Source organism: Haemorhous mexicanus, chromosome 7, assembly GCF_027477595.1.
Source record: "Haemorhous mexicanus isolate bHaeMex1 chromosome 7, bHaeMex1.pri, whole genome shotgun sequence".
In the NCBI taxonomy this organism is placed as follows: Eukaryota; Metazoa; Chordata; class Aves; order Passeriformes; family Fringillidae; genus Haemorhous; species Haemorhous mexicanus.
The window spans coordinates 40,084,114-40,103,585 of record NC_082347.1 but is presented as its reverse complement, the minus strand read 5'-3'; the positions used below and the strand labels follow the sequence as shown (position 1 = coordinate 40,103,585).

The following is a 19,472-nucleotide window of genomic DNA, read 5'->3' as shown; positions in this document are numbered from 1 at the left end:
TTTTGCTGTCCCATATCTCCCAAAGCATTACACTTGCATGTCTTTGTTCATTGGTTTTAAAGGCTTTCCTCAGCTGGGATAATAGAAAAAACATCTATTTCTGGTCATCCAGTTGCAATTCTGGCTATTCTCAGTGGGGCATATATATTTCAAGCTGGGTTGGTGGAGGGATTTAGATATAAAATTCCAGATAGTCTTAATGAGAGTACCAGTCCTAATTCCCCACACAGAATATTAAAAACGGGTCCAGGGTGTACAGAGTGAAATGCTGTGATCTTACCTTTAAATACCTTTGCCTTGTTCTTTTTTTTTTTTTTATTCCTAAATATCATTTGCATCTGTGTTCATTAAAGTAACTGAGAGCTGCTTTGAGGATGAGGGAGTTGATTTCTGGAGCCCCTGTCTGGTTTGCTTTGCTCTGTTTTCCTGGGGATTTTGCTCCACCTGGGTGCACCTTTGGAAGGGAAAGGTTAATTCAAGAGGGAGCTGGAAGAAAGAATTTAGCAAATTGGCTTTGTTATTATTCTGATTGCTTTCAGTCTTAGACAAGAAGAAGACGCACATTTTTTATTGTCTAATTAACTACCACCAAAAAAAAGATCCCCACCATACTGTGAATCTAATAAGGATTAAGATTCAGTTAGAATATTAGAACCAGATCCACAAGGAAGAAGCTTTTCATGCAGGAAGGACGTGTTGATTTTATTCCTGAATTTCATCAGGAATCGTGGGGGGTTTTTTATTTCTTCCTCAAGGCAACCTTTTATCATAAAATGCTAAGAAGCATCCATCCCCTTTTTGTAACTTTTGGCCCCATTCTTAGTTTTGTTCATGCATTTCTTTTCCTTCTCTCCTAATCCACATCTTCACAGGGATCCCCCAGGCCTTGTTGGGAGGATGCCACTGGTGGAGTTTCTTTTAGCAGGGAAGTGGTGCAGAGAGGAGAGAAGGTTTTCTCCATTTGCACAACGTGTAAGAAATTTCCTGGAGCTTAATTGTCCATTCTTGAAGGTTGCTGTACTTACACTTGGAAGCCAATATCCATGGAGAGCTAGTCTGGTAGTTAGGAGTAAATGGGGTGTGAATACTCCAGGCAGCTCTTCTTTCCTGTGCTCAGATCAATATTCTGAGCTAGAGAGGAGAGATGTGACTTGGAGCCTTCTCCTTCCCTCACTCTGGTCTCCACTGTTTCACCCTTCTCCCTTACAGCCCATTTTGACCCCCCTGATGACTCCTGCTGGTTTTGGGGAGCCCAGCAGCAGCAAACAGCCCCTCCTGGGGACACAGCATTGCCTTCAGCAATTTGACAGTGAAGCTGTTTGGCCTCACAACACACATTTGCTGCACAGACCATTTCTTGATATGAAGGCAAATTATCTCCCACTGTGATGCTGCCATGGATGAGCAGAAACCCTTTCCTCCTTTCCTCTTTCTTCTCTTCTCTGTTTACTGCTGGCCAGTAAACTATTTTAATTTAAAAGGTGATTTAATGAGATAATCTGTTTTCCATTCAGTTTCTTCCTGTGGCTTAGCTCCCCTCTTTTTTTCCCCTCTATCCATCTGATTTCTTGGCTGCCTGAGTGAAAGGACTTCCTCCCCTGCTGCTCTGCAGCTACTCAGTGCTACCTGCTGCTTTCTTCATCTTCTCCTACCCCACTGCTTGTTCCTACCTCCTCCCACAGCCACCCTTTGAGTCCATGACCCCATTAATCTGTCCCTGTGCTTTTTCCCCCCCTCTCTGTGCCATAAGACATTTTTGTGTGACTGCAGGAATGGGATTGGGCAGGGAACAGTCCATGGATATGCAAGAGCTCTGAGGGGATGCACAGAATTGAGTCTGCCCAGTTTCTGGAGAGCATTTGCATCAAAACTACTTCCACAACCAAGAAAAGAGCTTGGTTGTGACAAAAGATAAGGGAGATATTTGCAATGTATGAAAAGCACAGAGATAAATAAGTTCTGTCAGAGAGCAGGAGAGCTTGGATGTTTGAGAGCTCTGTGTGCACCTCCTTGCTTTGACCAGATTTTCTGCAGGGCTATGAAACTGCTTTGGATGGGGTTCATCTCAATGAATTTAATTAAAAACAAGGTTTGTTTTTTTCTCTTTGTGCTGATCTTCAGGGATCCCTCACTAGAGGATCCCCTGAGGAGCTGACTCCTTCTCACTGTATGGGCAGTGACAGGAAGGAGCTCAAGATGTTGTGGTTGGAGTCAGTGATCTCAGAGGGCTTTGCCAACCCAAACAATTCTGTGGTTCTGAGCTCCAAGCTCTGATCTACGGGGAAAGGGAACAACTGTAAATGCTGGATCTTAATGCCTCTGATTTCCTCAGAAATACTGGAGAGTCAAAAAGAGACATGAGCCAGTCAGGTCACTAAAATATATAGGAGATCATCATTTTGTGGAAAAGAATATTTCTTATCTGTTGTGAGTGGATTAAGGATTGGGAAAGTGAGCTGCAAACTTCCCACAGGGCAGGATCTGATTTTAGTGAGTGACTTTGGGATAAGGAAGTGTCAGATGCAGAATCACAGAAACACAGAATCATTTAGGTTGGAAAAATCCTTCAAGATCATCGAGTCCAACCATCACCCCAGCACTGCCCATCACTAACCCATGTCCCCAAGGGCCACATCCACAGATTCTTTACAGATTCTTCAAATCCCTGCAGTGCCATCTCACCCTTTGCCATGAATTGGCTCAAAGGGAAAAAACACTTCTAATCTTCACTCTGTCCTCAACCAAGACATGGCAAAGAGTCAGCAGAGAAAGAATTGTGTTAAATCTGCTTTTAAAAAGACAAGAAGAAAGGTGAAGGAATCTTTACAATGGCCTGGAGTGACAGGACAAGAGGAATGGCTTTCCACTGCCAGAGGGCAGGGATAGATGGGATTTTGGGAAGGAATTGTTCCCTGGGAGGGTGGGGAGGGTGCCCAGAGCAGCTGTGGCTGCCCCTGGATCCCTGGAAGTGTCCAAGGCCAGGCTGGACAGGGCTTGGAGCAGCCTGGGGCAGCGGAAGGTGTCCCTGCCCATGGCAGGGGGTGGAACTGGATGTTCTTAAAGATACATTTCAATTGGAAGTGTTCCAGGAGTCTAGGATTTGAATTTGTCTAAACCTCATCAAAATCATTGTTATGGATTCGGTGGTAGCTGTGATGAAAACCAAGGCCTGACAAGTTTTGGGATCAGGGTTTTAACCCCTCTCCAGTGGAGGGGTTGCCTCAGAAGCATCTGCCACCCCCAGCATTTCCAGTGCCCCTCTCTGGCTCTGTGCAAAGCCACAGCAGGAACCAGCACCCAAAAGGTCCCACTTGTACGCTTTGCCATTGCAGTTTTTGATGAGAAGGGCATTGCTCAGCCCCGACAGCTCCAGGATCCTGCCACACCAATAAAAATCACATGGGTTGGAGGACTGAGAAAAGAAAATCCCCATGTTATAGGATTGTTTTTCTGTTTTTCACAGGAGCACCAATGCTGCTGGGAGGCAGGAAGAGGAGTAGCACAACAACCCCTGGCTCCCTTCCAGCTGCAGCCTCCAGAGAAACCATTGCTGCTGCTCCTGATGGCTCATCCAACAGGGCAGATCCCTCCAAAGACACCTCCAAACCCAAAGAGATCCAAGCACAGGGTGTCCTGAAAGCAAAAATGTCTGTCTCCAACAGCATATGCAACGTGAAGGCGTCATCAGGAATCCTCTGGGAAGAAAATGTTCACAGGCAAAAGCAGCTCCTAAAAAGTAAGGTACAAATCCTACTGTGGTTGTCAGGAATATGGTTTCAATAATAAGATGAGATCAGTCTCAAAGAAAAAAAGTGAAATAATGGAAAGTCGGGCCATTTTTGTCCAGCTTTAAGTGCAGAGTGTGAGTCATCTGGTGAGAGATCAATCAGCTGATCTGACTGTATACATTGCTATGGTTCATAGAAAACAGGATTAAAATGACCAAGATAGGTTTAGACTCCCAAGAAAATCTTGAAAAAGCATTAAAATTGCAAAGTCAAGCAGCGCCAGCCTAACCAAGTAATACCAGTAGTGAGGTTATTTTTGCAACCTTGTTCTGATACCTTTCTTTCATTCCTTCAACCGTTTTTTTTTTTTGAAAAAACAACCTGAACTATGATCCTTAGCAAGAGTTCAGAGTGTAAAACATAATTTCTTTGTGTTTAGCAGTGTCTGGGATGTCTTACTTCCAACATTCATTGTCACAGCAAAAATGACATCAGCAGCTGTATTCATGCACCAGGTGTTTTTGCAAAAGACAACTGAGATTAATTTGGGTTTAGTATCAATATGTTTGTGAGAAACTTATTCCTTAAAAATGTTTTAACGGTCATAGAATCTCTTTTTTTTACAGCTGTTTTTTCTGAAGAGAATTTTTTTGAAGGCAGGTGGGGAAAACTTGTCATCAGTGAGCACAGAGTTACTGAATGTCACACGTTTGGAAGCCTAAATGCTGTTTTCAGTGCCTGAAGTTAAATCATGGCATTCCCCTAACTGAAAGCAACTTTGTTTTACAAAAGTGAAGCATCCACTGAGATCTGGAAAAACCCAACTTAATCCACACCTCTAAACCTGGCTTAGGGAGGAATTTAATTTCATGTTCACAGGTTTCAAGGTTTATTCCAAAATGTTGGTGAGAACAGTGTTAGGGAGGAAATACAGTTCAGGCTTTTATAAGGCAAATGTACCCAACACAGATCTTTTTAATATGTTTTTTAAGTACAATATAATATGTACAATATGTCATAAAGAGGAAAATATTTTAAGTTTATTGTAACCAAAAATTGAAATAAAGCAGTAATGGGCTTTATTCCCAGATATTTAGTTCTAGAAATCAAATTATTTGGCAAGGAAGGAGCACTCCATCCAGTGTGACTTTTCAAACAGTTCATATGGAGCCCTTCTGAAGTTCCTTTGTTATTTTGGATTCGTTCTGTCCTCTGAATGAGAGTCTGATTTTTGAGCACACAGCCTCTTTTGGTCCTAATTTGTGCAGGCAGTATCAGTCAGTGAGCATTAAAACTTAATTATAAGTGTAGAAAATAATCTCTTTTTCTCAATGTGAATTGACAGCTTTCATAATAATGCCCTATAATGCACAATAACCTTTTGTTGATTATTTTTTTAATGGAGCTTTTCCACTGGCTAATGGATCTGTAGGAATGACAGAAAGCAAACTGGATTAAAAACAAAGGGAAAAAAAAAAACAAACCAGTGGTGCTGATGAAAGGCTCAGTGTGGTTTAAGGGAAGTGGTTAAAGCCCATAACAATCTGGTATTTTCTGCAATAAATTGGAATGAACTCCAACTGCAGGTCTCAGCAAGATATCCCTGGCTTTCCATGGCACAAATTTTGGGAAGCACCAGCAAAGAGAGCTGAGTGTCCCAGAGTTTTGATTGTGATTTCCTTCCCTGTGAGGTCTGGATAATGTGAGAGGCACTCTGGGTGTCACAGGGCAGCCACCATTAGATCTGATCCCTTCTGCCTAATGAGGCCTATTAATAACAGCCTGGCTTTCTTATTTCAGGAACTGCCCTCTCTCTCTAATGAGGTGGAGAACCCAATAAAAAATTAGCCATGCACTCCTAACGAACTTTTAAATCTCTCCAAGGCAATTATGAATTCCCTGCTCCAAGGGACAGAACAGAGGAGCTGGAGGCACAGGACAAGCCAGGCTGGAGGGTGCCCCTGCCCAGGGTGCCCCTGCCCAGGGTGCCCCTGCCCAGGGCCCACTCTCCAGGTGTGGCCTGGGAGAAAAACCTGCTCACCTGGCCAGAACCCTGCTCCCAGCTGGAGAAAATTCCAGCAGCTCCGTGGACACTGCGGGTAAAGCATCATTTTTTTCCTTTTTCCCTGTTTATTTTTCTTTTTTTTTTCCCCGTTTTTCCCTTTTCTCCCCTTTTCCCCTATGCATGATGTTTGCTTCCTGGGAACTTGTTAAGGGCAGAAGTTCACATTCTTTGGTTTTTCCCTTTCCAGTGAAGTTTTGGCAGTTTGTACCCACTGCCAAAACTTGCTTGGTTGTCCAGGCTCCCTGTTTTGAGCTGCAGCTGCTGTTCCTGTGGGGGAGCTTGTTAGGAGTTTGGGAATTTACAAATTCCCAATTTCCCAAGTGTCTGGCACATCCAGCACCAGCTGTAGGTGTGGACATGGCCCAGGCTGGTACCTGCCTGATGGACTTCCCTGCCTTTTCCTCCTGCACATGTTGCAGACCCATCTCTGCTCCTTTCCTCTGTCCTAAGACATTCCTAAATGTTGAAGCAGCCTTTGACTGGGAAGTGTTTTCTTTCTGGATCAGCCATGGAGAGATCTGACAATCTAAATAAACAGGAAAGTTTGTGAACTGTCAGTGACGAGTTGCTTCGGTGATGGGGTGGAAAAGGAAACAGGCAAGACATCAAGAACTTGAATTTGGATGTAAAAAGATGTAATTGGAAACATAGAAATGTGTAAGCTTGACAGGACAAGGGGGAATGGCTTCCCACTGCCAGAGGGCAGGGATGGATGGGATATTGGGAAGGAATTCCTGGCTGGGAGGGTGGGCAGGCCCTGGCACAGGGTGCCCAGAGCAGCTGGGGCTGCCCCTGGATCCCTGGCAGTGCCCAAGGCCAGGCTGGACACTGGGGCTGGAGCACCTGGGACAGGGGAGGTGTCCCTGCCATGGCTGGGGGTGGGATGAGCTTTAAAGTCTCTCCCAGCCCAAACCCAGACTCATTTCCACCACTTTAACAACCTCTAACCAACCTCAGCCCTACAGCCATCACACCTTTCCCTCCCTTTGAATCAGCAGAGCATAGAGCAGCTTCTCTGTGTCCTGCAGGAAGCCCTGGAGCTCCACAACCCCCAGTTCATCTCGCGCTCCCAGCAGAGGCTGAAGAGGCTGGAGCTCATGGTGCAGCTGAGGAGGGCCCAGCACAGGGAGGCTGCCCCAGGCACCCCCCGAGCTCTGCCTCGCCAGCTCTCCACCTCCACTCCCAGCAGGAAGAGGCAATTCACCATCCCTGACCCTCTCAGTGGTGAGTTGGGAGCAGCAGCAGGTCTGTGCCTGCCTTTGGAAGTCCTGGATGGAATTTCCACATTGAATGTGGGGAGAAATGGGAGAGCTGCTGTTCCTGGTTCACTCTGCAGTGTGCTATTTTCAGGGTCCCCTGTGGCAGGAAGGAAATGATGAATCTGACTCCATGTTCTCAGCAGGCTAATTTATTATTTTATGTACTTATATTGTATTAAAGAATGCTGTACTAAACTATACTAAAGAATAGAGAAAGGATACTTACAGAAGGCTTAACAAGATACTAATGAGAAACTCGTGACCTTTTCCAGAGTCTGACACAGCTGGACAGGGATTGGTCATTAACTAAAAACAATTCACATGTTGGTAAACAATCTCCAGACCACATCCCAAAGCAGCAAGACACAGGAGGAGCCATCAGACAATTACTGTTTTCATTTATCTCTGGGTCTTCTCAGCTTCCCAGGAGAAGAAATCCTGGCAAAGGGGTTTTCCAGAAAATATGACAGTGACACTCCAGCATCTGTGCAGATGCTCCTGGCAGGAATTCCCAGCAGCTCAGAGAAGGGTTAGTGGGGATGAGGAGTTGCCTGTGCTCTGTGGCAGCTCCTTGGGGACTTTTTGTCCCTGTCACATGCAGTTGTGTTCTTCAGCATGGTGCAGCTGCTGCTGGTTGTGGGGTGATGGCAATAAATGACATTTCATCCTCTCCCAGCTGACAGAATGATCAGTTTGGGGACAGAAGTGACAGTAGGGTGGCTGGAGGGATTTGGGGTAGGAGCCCCAGCTGCAGGTGTGGATTTGCCAGTTCTGTCAGAAATGCCAGAGCTGGGGAGGAGCTCTGGCCTGCCCAGCCCTGCTAAATCAAGGGGTGCAAACGCTGTGATTTGCTAATTAAAGCTGATTGGGTTGTGGCAAACAGCCTCAACACTCAGTGAGGGAAACCCTTCTCTCCCTCACAGCCTACACAACACCTCTGTAAATGTTATCCAAGCTCAAGATGTTAAACAAATTGCTTTTCTTTTCTTTTTCCTTTTTTTTTTTTTAATTGCCATCTGGATGTTAATTAACTCAGTTGAGTAAAGAACAAAGATTTATTTGATTGATTGGCATTCCTCCTTACATCTTGGTTTTAAATCTCTGGCTGCTTGAAGATACATTATGCTACTGAAAAGCAAATTAATTGAAAACATTAAACAAACTAACAAAGACACCTTGAGGATGCAGGAATGGGAATATTTGATGTCCTCAACCTGGGGATAAACACAAATAGGTTTTTGGCTCCCTGGGACATGAGGGTGGCTGCAGGAAAGGTGGGTACAGCCCCATTTCAGGGCTCTTGGAGTTTCCTGGAGAATTCCAACTTCCAGTGGTCTGTCCTACATCAGAGCCCTACTGGGTTTTATAGTGAGAGCTAAATACACATGAGGAAACATGGCACAAAGCATGAATTCTGTCTTAAAGGCTCCACAGAATTAATTCACCATTTCCATGACCCAAGTTAATTTACCTGGAATCAGATCTCTCAGGGCTGTGCAGTGGGAGGACTGAGCTCTGCTAGCAGCTGACCAGGAGTTTGTCATCTGTCTTAGAGGAACTGGCAAAAATCTCCCACTTCTGTCTGAACATCTTTGAAAATCCCCCAAACCACTCTGCAAATAATTTATGAAACAAAATATGAAAGGCTAAGCCTATTTCTCCTCAAATTATAATGAAGTTTTAATCTTTATGCTTGTTTAATGAGTACTAAAATCATAATATTGAAATATATTCATTAATTATTGAAGTTAATGACTATTTCCATCTTTTAGTGGTTGGTCATTAAAGGTAAATTTGTCTAGAGAGAATCTTTGGTTTCTGTAACTCATCTGCCTTCGTGTAGCCACGTGTGGGTTTCTGTTTGTGAGACCTTAATATTTTTATAATGACACACATGTCTGTAATTGAAGAAGAACTGGAAACCCAAATCCCTGGGTGAAGCACAGCCCTGTAGGCTGCACTACAGAGGGCTCTTGTTGGAGCCCTGGCTGCTGAGAATTTCAGATTTCTGTGCTGCCAGGAACTGACCCCAAGAGAACACTGCATTGACCTGAGGGCCTGGAGAAGCTTCCAGAATGGAATGACAGAACTGGGATTGTGGGTGAGGAGTTTGGATAGAAGTGTGTGATATCACAGGGTGGGAAACTCAGAGTTTAAGGGTTTAGAATACAAAAATATATATAAAGCAAGATGGAGCTTTTAGGACGGTGGCTGGTCCTTCTTCTTCTTCTTCTTCTTCTTCTTCTCCTCCTTCACCTTCTCCTTCTTCTTCTCCTTCTCCTCCTTCTCCTTCTTCTTTACCTTCTCCTTTACCTCCTTCTTCTCCTTCTTCTTTACCTTCTTTATAAGTTTAGGTAGCATTGTCTAATTGAATAAAAAAGTCCACATTAGAGAGCACACAGTTATTTACTGGGTTAAAAGTAAAAATAATTTAAGTGTCATTTCTAAGGACTTCTATCTAGTTTTATATATATATATACAATTACTATATTCTAAAACCTTAAACTCTGTGTTTTCCACTGTGTGATATTACACACTTCTATTCCAACTACACACCCATAAACTCAGTTCTGTTATTCAATTTTGGAAGCTTCCTCCACGGCCTCAGGTCAGGTGCAGAGTTCTCCTGGGGTTAAGCACAGAAAGTCTGAAATTCTCAGTAGTCAGGGTTCCAGCACCCACACAGGAGGGAGGTCCAGGGTGGGGACAGGTGGCTGCCTGCTTTTATTCAGGTGGAAATAGAGCTTTAAGTGCAGCCCAAGGGGTTTTGAGCAGTTTGCTGCACTTACCTCTCTCTGAAATAAGTTTGGTACATGTGCTTCTCTCTGCTCTTGCAACTTTGATTCCAATAAAATAATTTCCACCCACAGCAAAGACCTGCAGAGATTTTTCTCTCTCCCACAGAGATTATTCTATCAGCCTAAAACATCTTTATTGATAACATGAAATTATTGACTAGCAGGGTTTCCCTGTGTTTTGACAGTGTTGTTACAACTTCACTTTCTTGTAGGAGAAAGAAATAATTGGCATTCAGCATAATTTCCATATAAATACCAACATCTGTGCAGCTCCCATTTACCTTCCCATCCTCAAAAGCCTGAGCTGTTTACCAGTGTTTAATTGTCCTTCATGAGCAGGGTTTTACAAAACGCTGAAAGTAATCTGAGGAAAATGAAAATGTTTATCCTGCACGAGATTTTATCCTCACCAGAGCTCTTTGAAGGCACAGAACCTGCCCAGAACTCCCAGGCAGCCTTTGTGCTGGGTAATGGGCACTGCTAAATTTTGAGTGTGCTAATTAGTCCAAGATAGACAACTCTGCTGTTGACTGTGTCGAACAAATTAGGGATCCCACTGTGACGAGCTGAATAGAAACAATGTTCAAATAACTGCGTTTAAATCTCCAAAACTGGAATGTAATTACTGCAGTGACAGGACTGCCAGCTGTTTATGGGCCTTTAAATCTGCAGAATGAGCAGCCCTGTGATCTTGGTGTGCACAGCCACTTTGGGGAGGTTTCACACAATTTCTCAGGCACCTTTGGGGTTTTTTCCCTCCTCCCCTTTTCCCGTCCTTTGAGGGGCTGCTTGTTCTTTGGGATTGGCCGTAGGAGTTGAGGTTACCCTTCACCCCACTGTGGAGCCTGCTGAGCTCCTCTGGGTTCACACCCAAACCCTCAATTATTAACAATATCTTGGAAACAATTTATATCCCCTCAGTCCTGCTTCTAAACCTTCCCCAAAAGCTTTTTTGGATTGCTGCTTGTTTGGGTTTTCCAGGGGTGGCTTTCCCCAGCAGCTCTGTGCCAGGGAGGTTTTTATTTGGAGTGAGGGAGGAGAAGGTGACAGTCAGAGAATCTGCAATAATCCTGCAGCCACTCAGGTGTATTCCTGTGGCCCTCACATTGGTGCTCAGCTTTATTTGGGTCATTTATTTTGGGTCATTTCCCACTTCTCTTTTCCCCATTCAAACTTTTAATAGTGCCACCCATTCTTTTGGGCTTTTTGGCTGGCAGCTCTGAATAAAGTCTAAGCTGCAGTCAGGTAATGGCATTAGGAAGAGGAATGATCTGTTTTGAAGATATTATTAAACTAATATTAACTCTGCCATACCCTCTTTAAAAGCTGCTATTTTTGGGAACAAAAATGCTTTTTAGGATTATATGCTTTAATGATATTGGAAAGATTTAGGAAGGCCAGGTGACATGCTAATATTTTTGTTTTTCTGGATAAAATCCATGATTATTTAAGTCTCATTGGGACAGAGAGGACTGAAATCTCCAGCAACATCCCCAAAATTATTCTAATATGAAAATGTCTGCATAAACCTCTCAACTTTACAGCTTTTTAGAGATATTAATAATGCTTTCCAGAAAAGCTGAAGTTTTGAGGAGGGTCAGAAGTCTCAGTAGTACCAGGAGAGACCTGAACAGCTGGAAAACCTGGGAGCCCCCTTGTCACAGACATATTTTCTGAAAAATCCTTTTGCCAGGATCTCTTCTCCTGAGAAGCTGGGAAGCTTCAGCTTCTCCATGTTTTGTGATTTAGAGAATTGTTTACCCAGCATGTGAATTGTTTTTAATTAATGACCAATCACAGGTCCAGCTGTGTCGAGGCTGTGAGCAATCACATGATTTTATTTTTCATTCCTTTCTTTTCCAGCCTTCTGATGTCTCCTTTCTTTCTTTAGTATAGTTTTAATATATCAATATAATATGATATAATATAATATGATATAATATAATATAATATGATATAATATAATATAATATAATATAATATAATATAATATAATATAATATATATTGTATTATATATTATATATTAAAATATTCTATATGTAATAATATAATATGATATATTAAATATTTTAATATTTATTATATATATAAAAATATATATTATAATATATTATATAATACATAAAATTTCATATATCTAAAAATATGAAATAAATATTGTTAATATTTATTTATAATAAATATTATAAAAATAAATTTATTCATTATAAATATTATAAATATGCATAAATATATATTTATTATTTTATATAACACATAAAATTTCATATATCTAAAATTATGAAATAAATATTTAAATATCTATTTATTTATAATAAATATTATAAACAAATAAATTTATTCATTATAAATATTATAAATATAAATAAATAAATATGTATTTTTATTTAATATACAAAATAATATAATATATTAATATAATATAATATAATATAATATAATATAATATAATATAATATAATATAATATATATTTTTAATATACATTATATAGATTGAAATGTATAATATATAGTATATAATATATAAAATTTATATTATATTATATTAATTATATTATATTTACTTTATTTTATTATATTTATTATAATTATTATATCAGCCTTCTGAAACATGGAGTCAAGATTCTCATCTCTTCCCTTCTTGAGGTTGGCTGCAAATTCCACAGCACCTTCCTGTGGCTGCTCTTGGGGCAAGGAGCACTCGTGAGCTTTGGGATCTCTGTGGGGTGAGCAGGAGCCCAGGCAGCCTCACCTGAACCCTTAAACTCAGGGATTGTTGCCTTTGGTGTAAATAACACCAGAACCTGATGTGCTGGCTGCAGCTGGAGCAGTTCAGTGCAGGAAGGCACTGCCAGGGGATGTGCAGAGTTTGCACATCAACATCACATCCACATCTATCTTGGATTCAAGGCTGATTTATTTTTTAGGGGACGGCTGATTTTAAAAACCCCAGTGTTTCAAAAACTGTTCTGTAATCCTAGGATTTCTCTGGGCAAATGGGTTTTTGGTGAATTCTTTTTTCAGTTCAGCAAAAGAGCAGTTAAATTAGAGATCCACCAGCAGCACTTTTCTTTTCACACATCCTCAAAGGCACATTTTAACTCCTACCAAACTTTGAGAACTCCCATTCATGTTAGAGAAAACGTATCTATATTGTCTACACTTTGATAGATTCTGCCACTGTTTTTCTCTTTGAAGGGCTCCAGTGATTTAGTGGTAAATAGGAAGTCAGGGGCTGGTTCCAACACAATCATTTTATCTGCTCTCTGTCTAAATATTTACTGACTTCCCAAGCAGGAGAGTCACTCATCCTCTTGGAGGTGCAGTTTAGCATTAATTAAAATATATTGCAGGGATGACCCGTTTACATTCATTTCCAGCTTGCTTTAGTGCAGGTGTGAGACCAGTTCTAAATGGCAGAAACTCAGGGGTTGCACAGGTGTGAGTAAAACACCAAGGAGGTGACTCAGCCCTCTCTGACTGAAGCTTTATTTAACTCTGGTGCATCCCTGGCAATGCTGAAGGTCTGCTCTGAAATCCCTGCTCCAAAAGCCATCCAAGGCTATGAAATCTGATAAGGAGCTGTGATAAGGAGCAGCTAAAACACAATTTGGAGGCCTAGCAGCTTGGGGAATTGTTCTACATTTGATCTTTGCTTGGGAGGAAAGAGCTTTAAGTCAGGTCTCCGGGATGAGCTTGAGGTTATTTCAGCTCTGAGTGTTTGCTGCTCTTCCCCTTTTAAATGCTCATTCTCAGTGTCAAGGATTAACAACTATTTAAATCCACTCATGACTTTATTTTCTCGTTTCTAGCAATTTTTAAAATTTATTTCTCATTTAACTTTTGAATCCTAATCCTACAATCCATCAAGGATTAGCCTCTATGTCTGCATGTGATTTTTCTTCTGGTAAATAGCAAGGAATGTTTGGCCATGAGAATTAACCTCGTGGCTCCATGAGGAAGCGGATTTATTCCTTTCTTGGAGGATTTTCCCCAGAGTTTCTTTTGAGTCCATCCCTTCAGAGCCCTGCACAGCCCATACCCTGTTCAGGGATGGGTCTGATGCCCTTCTGTGCCAGCAGGAGAGGATTGTTCTGGAGCAGCAGCACCAGCACAGCTCCCAACCTCTGTGGTGCTTCCCAGAAATTGAAAATAGAGGCCCCCCTGACTTAGGGGCTTGCAGGAAAAATGCATTTTATCAGTTTATCATGCTCTATATGGAATAGGAAGTGCAAATCCCTGGATGGGTTTTTCCTGTTCTGGTGGCTACACAAAGGTCTGGAATGTTCATGTGTCATCATGCCCCACCCCTGGAGGAGTTCAAAGCCAGGCTGGAGGGGCTTGGAGCAACCTGGGACAGGGGAAGGTGTCCCTGGGTCACAGACAAGCTGCTCCCTGCACTTTCAGAGTTATTGGACAGCAGTAGCATCCAAGTGTTTATTCCTTTTAAGTGAATCGACATGCAAATGAGCGTTAGAGCACTAATAAATAAAAGACAAATCATGTTTTCCTAGCAAATCGAGCATGTGGCTGGTGTGTGCTGAGGATTTAACAAGGATGATTAAGTGTAGACAACTGCTGAGGGGGAAAGTCTGTCCTGAGGCAGAGGAGGCTTCAGAGGCTCTCTCCTTTCTGAGTTTGTGCTTTGGAAGCTGCACCAGTTCAGAACTGAAACCATGGCAAAGCTCCCTTTGGGTTTTCATTGGAAGGATGGAACTTCTCTGCTGTGAGGAATGGCTGAGAGACTTGGGATTGTTCTGCCTGGAGAAGGCTCCAGGGAGAGCTCAGAGCCCTGGCAGGGCCTGAAGGGGCTCCAGGAGAGCTGGAGAGGGACTGGGGACAAGGCATGGAGGGACAGGACACTGGGAATGGCTCCCAGTGCCAGAGTGCAGGGATGGATGGGAGATTGGGAATTGGGAATTCCTGTCTGGGATGGAATTCCCAGAGCAGCTGTGGCTGCCCCTGGATCCCTGGAAGTGCCCAAGGCCAGGACATTGGACATTGGGGCTGGAGCAGCCTGGGACAGTGGGAGGTGTCCCTCCCACGGCAGGGGTGGGAATGGGATGGGATTTATGGTCCCTCTCAACCCAAACAATTTTGTGATTCCATGAATTTTACACAGAGATACAGCAGTAAGGTCATTTATTTCTTGGCTTCCCCCCTTGCACAAACACCCTCCCTTCCCATTCAGGACTCATTTTTGCAAGGAAGGTGTTAAAATCACCTTTTCCTGAGAGCCACTAACTGCTCAGATGATAAAATTATTTTCCTGTATCCAGGGAAATGCTGATTGGAATTATTATAGAGCTCTTCATATTGATCAGGAAGGAGTAATGTGATTTTCCTCCTTCTAAAGCTGACATAATTATCCACAGCCCTGCCAAACAGGTGTAAATTGAATCAGAAATGGCTGTACCAGGGCGGGTTCCTGACACACTGAGGAGCAGCCAGAGTCCAACTGCCTGCAGGAACCTGTGAGGAAGTTTTGGAGAGATTTGGAGATTTGGATCTGGCCTTAAGCCTTCAAAACTTTAACCAGAAATGGGAAATTGTGGCTCCGTGGAATATGACATTTGAGATTGCAGTAAAAGCAGACCCCTCCAGTTGTAACTTTATTTTCTCTCTGCCAGATAACCTCTTCAAACCAAAGGAGAGAGTCATTCCCGAGAAGGAGATGCACATGAGATCTAAAAGGTACAAATCCCTCTGCTTTAGAGTTTGTCCATGGCAGTTTTTCTGCTGTGTCTGCTTAGATTTGGGCAGCCCTGCCCTTTCAACACCACAGCATGGAAACCAAACCCTCAGCAGGTCCCTCATGTGGAACACCCAGAACTGGAGGCAGTGAGGTCCCTTTGGATGTTTTTCCCCCCTGATCATGGCACAGAGGATGGGAATGACAGCAAATTATGAGGGTTGTGGTATCTGATCTTTAACTGCATTGCATTTCATGCAAGGGAAGCTGCAAAAGCCACCAGGGGGAATTAATCTCTGTTTTCAGATGTGTCCCATTCCTCCTCTCCAGAATCCAATCAGCCAAAACAGGCTGCTTCAGGAACTTGGAATTGCAAAATATTATGAGGAGAACCCAGAACTAAACAGGCTTTGTGCTCATGCTGATGCCTCAGATTTTAGCTTTTCTATTTTTCACATTCTGTGCTGCTTTAGTGTGTGGGTCTGGGCTCATATTATGGGATGGCGAGCTCTGTGCACAGAGCAGGGAGACAAAACAATTCCTGCTCCAGCTGGGCACCAAGGACAAATGAGCCCAATCTCAGCCCAGGAGCACAAACCCCGTGGGCTGGAGAGAGAAAAACAAGCAGGGTGGGAGTGCCTGGGATAAAGCTGGGCTGGGACAATGAACTGCAAGGTGCAAATGGAGCAGAGCTGATCCCAGGGAGAGACCCCGTGCCCGGCCGTGCATTTTGGGGCCATTTTGGGTCATCTTGGGGGCAGCCCTGGCTGGGCTCTGGTGCTGCCCAAGGTGCATCCATGGAGGAGATCCTTGGAATCAATCCCTGCTTCATTCTTTAGCCCTGCCCAGCCTCTGTTCTAGGGCAGCCTGCCCAGGGCATCATTGCAAAACCTGGACTGTGCAGGTTTCTCTTCCAAATCCTGGGAATTTTATCACTGATTTGAATGGGAAAAGATCAGAAATCACCTTTTTAATGGCAACTCCTGTTATTTTTAGAAAGATTGTGTTGTCTTTGATGAGACATGTTCCTAATGACAGTGAAAAAATGTAAACTGTTTGCACACTTATAATGATGGTTTTCTTATATTTAAGAAAATTACTTGAAAATTATTGCTTGATACTAATTGTGTGACATAAATACAAAAATACCAAAAACATGTTCTGCCCAGATTCTGGCTTGAATTTTGTTGCTAGAAATTGGAACCAACTTCACTGAGCTTGTTAGAAGCTACTGCATTGAAATCACCTGATCCCATCTCCTTCTTAATGTTTTTTACTCCAAAATGAGAATTTTCAGCAAGATTTGAAAACAGCCAGGTTTCCTATCAAACCATGACTGTTAATAATTTATCACTCCCATGCCATAAATCAAATTTAAATACTTAGAGATGCCCATTACAAGCATTGCACGGAAGGCAAATATTCCCTACAGGAAAAATTAATTATTTGTGAGCCCCGGGGATGACATGAACTCTGCTGTGTGAATTCCTGACAGGATTTATGACAATTTACCTGAGGTTAAAAAGAAACAAGAAGAGAAGCAGAAGCGGATCATCATCCAGAGTAACAGGCTGCGTGTGGAGATGTTTAAAAAGGTGAGGATTCCTGGTATTTCTGGAGCAAATGCAGCCAGTAAATTTGAGGTCTGGGATGCCCACTCCACCTCACCTCCTGTATCACTAAACATTTCTATCACCTCATGGATTTTAACAGTATTTTAAATAATTTTTGGTTTTTTTTTTTTTCCTAGCAATTACTGGACCAGCTCCTCCACAGAAACACAGAGTGACAAAGGAGTCTCTTGCTCATCATCCTAATTGGATCTTGAATGCCTTTGACTTCTAGATAAGCCATAAAATTAACTGTTATCTCAATTACCTGGAGGTATTTTTCTTATCTTTGCCTCTTTGTCTAAAGAAAGATCATTTATGTTTCAATTGAAATTTTAAGGCAACTTTCATGTAATCAAAAACAGCCTAAAAGGGAGCACAGCTGTTCCAGAGCATCACCTTTTGGTCAGTTTACCCAGAGGAAATAATTTTAAGAATTTTTAATGCAAATACTGAATTACAGGGGTATTATTTATCTTAATCTTTTTTTAAAAAGCACACTTTTCTGTAGCAATAGCCCAGTGTTTATAAGACGTGGAAAACTTATTTCTCTGAAGTATTTTATTAATTGATTTCCTGTGAGTTAAAGCCTTGAAGAAAACTGTTATTTGTTATGTTTAGGAACCAGTTGAAATAGCATTACCACATCATCAGAGCAACAGCAGTTTCACATTAATACTTAACATTCCAAAAGGGACCAATATTTCAGCTTTCTGAAGAGCTCCATTCCTGTTCATGGAGTGAAACTACCTAGCAAGCTCTGCCATTAAAAACCAATATTTAAACATTTGTTTATAACACTTTTTCACGTTTTTCATTGTAACATACGTTCTACTCCACTTCTGTGAGCACAGAGTGTTTCTAGAAATGGCAGATGAAGGAGTGGTGCCAAGAAGGATGTTTGCATCAAAACTTGCAGAACTCAAACCAGCTGTCATGTTTCCTCCAAAAAAACATTTAAATCTTTATTTGTACATGCTGGAAGTAAAAACAAGCAGCTCACAAACCAATGGAGTTTATTTATGGAATAAAGCATGAGGATAATATTGATCCAAGCGCTGTGTTTTTATTTGGTGCTGTTAAATAAAACAAAATTATTGAAACTGCCTGAGAAGTCGTGCCTTTGTACCCACAAATCCCATGGGGAAAAAAACCACTGCCCCTAAAAGTCATGGCAAGTGTTAAATTTTGCTGCCCAAAGTTTGAGCAGGGGTTTGAATGAGGCTGGAATTTGGCCTTTGATGGTTCTGCTTTGTTTTCCTAATCCAGCCTGAGATGTAAGGTCAGGATTTTTTGGAAGAGGGATGTTTGTGAGCCACTGGGATAACCTCCAGCTGGGTGACCTGTGCTGGACACAGGACCTGGGGTATTTTGTGCTCTGTTTCTGTTGGATTATTTTGCCTTGTTGTGTTTCAGCTCCCAGTTAACGTAGGAATAGCGAGGGGAATTTTTCCTTGCAGAGGAGACAGAGATCTGTTGAACAAATTATTCCAGATGGATCTCCTCAAAAACTCAGCAGCAGTTCAATCCATTGGGAGAGGATGAGGAAGGTAAGGCAGTGAGGAAGGACCTGCCACCATTTTTCCCTGAAAAACACCTTTACAACCAAGGAAGTCATTCTGTACTGGAAAGTAAATCCAAGGCTGGACCACAGCTGACTCCAAGTAGAACTCAGAAAAGGGACACCAAGAAGGATCCTCTTTCAAGCTTTCATCCTGTCCTAGCTCACTATGGCCAGAGACATTTCCTAGAGGATCAGTGCCCAGATCCTCTTTTATTTCAGCAGAAACTGAACATTTCTCCCCCTTGAGTGCTCACTCTCTGATTTTTTGATTTCTGGAAAATGCAGCTTTGGTTCATGGGGTCTGCACCCTCAGGTGCATTATTTCCTGCACATCTGGGAAGTAGAAGAATGTTATTTACATTTCACCCTGCTTTAGTGTACACCCTTAGGCCAGCCCAGAGTCTCACCCTAAAGCCACAGCCATGGAGAGAAAACATTTGGGGTTTGGTATCCATGGAGGGCACAGCAAAATAATCACTGCCAGGTCAGGGGTGACACCAGAAGGGAGCCCAAAACTTCTCCCATTTCTTCTGTGGCAGAGAAGAAGAGACAGGATCTCATTCTCATTGGGAATGAGAGTGTGTTCCATGGAAATCAGGCATTTATCCTGCAGGATACCCAGGAATTCAAGGGAGATGGTTTCATCTACCAGCCATGAACCAAAGCTGCCTTTTCCTGAAGTCAAAAAATCAGAGAATGAGGACTCAAGGGGGAGAAACATTCATCTACCAGCCATAGCATGTCCCTACTCCA

At 42.5% G+C, this 19,472-nt stretch overlaps 1 protein-coding gene across 6 annotated transcripts in view; it reads left to right on the top strand.

Moving 5' to 3' along the window:
* C7H10orf90 (chromosome 7 C10orf90 homolog) overlaps positions 1-18,258 on the top strand; it is a 103,131-nt gene extending 84,873 nt beyond the window's left edge. For 5 of the 6 annotated variants that reach the window (XM_059852211.1, XM_059852210.1, XM_059852212.1 and 2 more), the window contains 6 exons: positions 3,464-3,736; positions 5,613-5,827; positions 6,822-7,017; positions 15,484-15,547; positions 17,041-17,140; positions 17,296-18,258. In XM_059852211.1, coding sequence (XP_059708194.1) covers positions 3,464-3,736; positions 5,613-5,827; positions 6,822-7,017; positions 15,484-15,547; positions 17,041-17,140; positions 17,296-17,334 — 887 coding nt within the window. In that variant the 3' untranslated portion in view covers positions 17,335-18,258. Of the gene's footprint in view, positions 1-3,463; positions 3,742-5,612; positions 5,828-6,821; positions 7,018-15,483; positions 15,548-17,040; positions 17,141-17,295 lie in introns of those variants that run through there. The other variant, XM_059852213.1, reaches the window with a different exon arrangement.
* Positions 18,259-19,472: the final 1,214 nt, after the last annotated feature.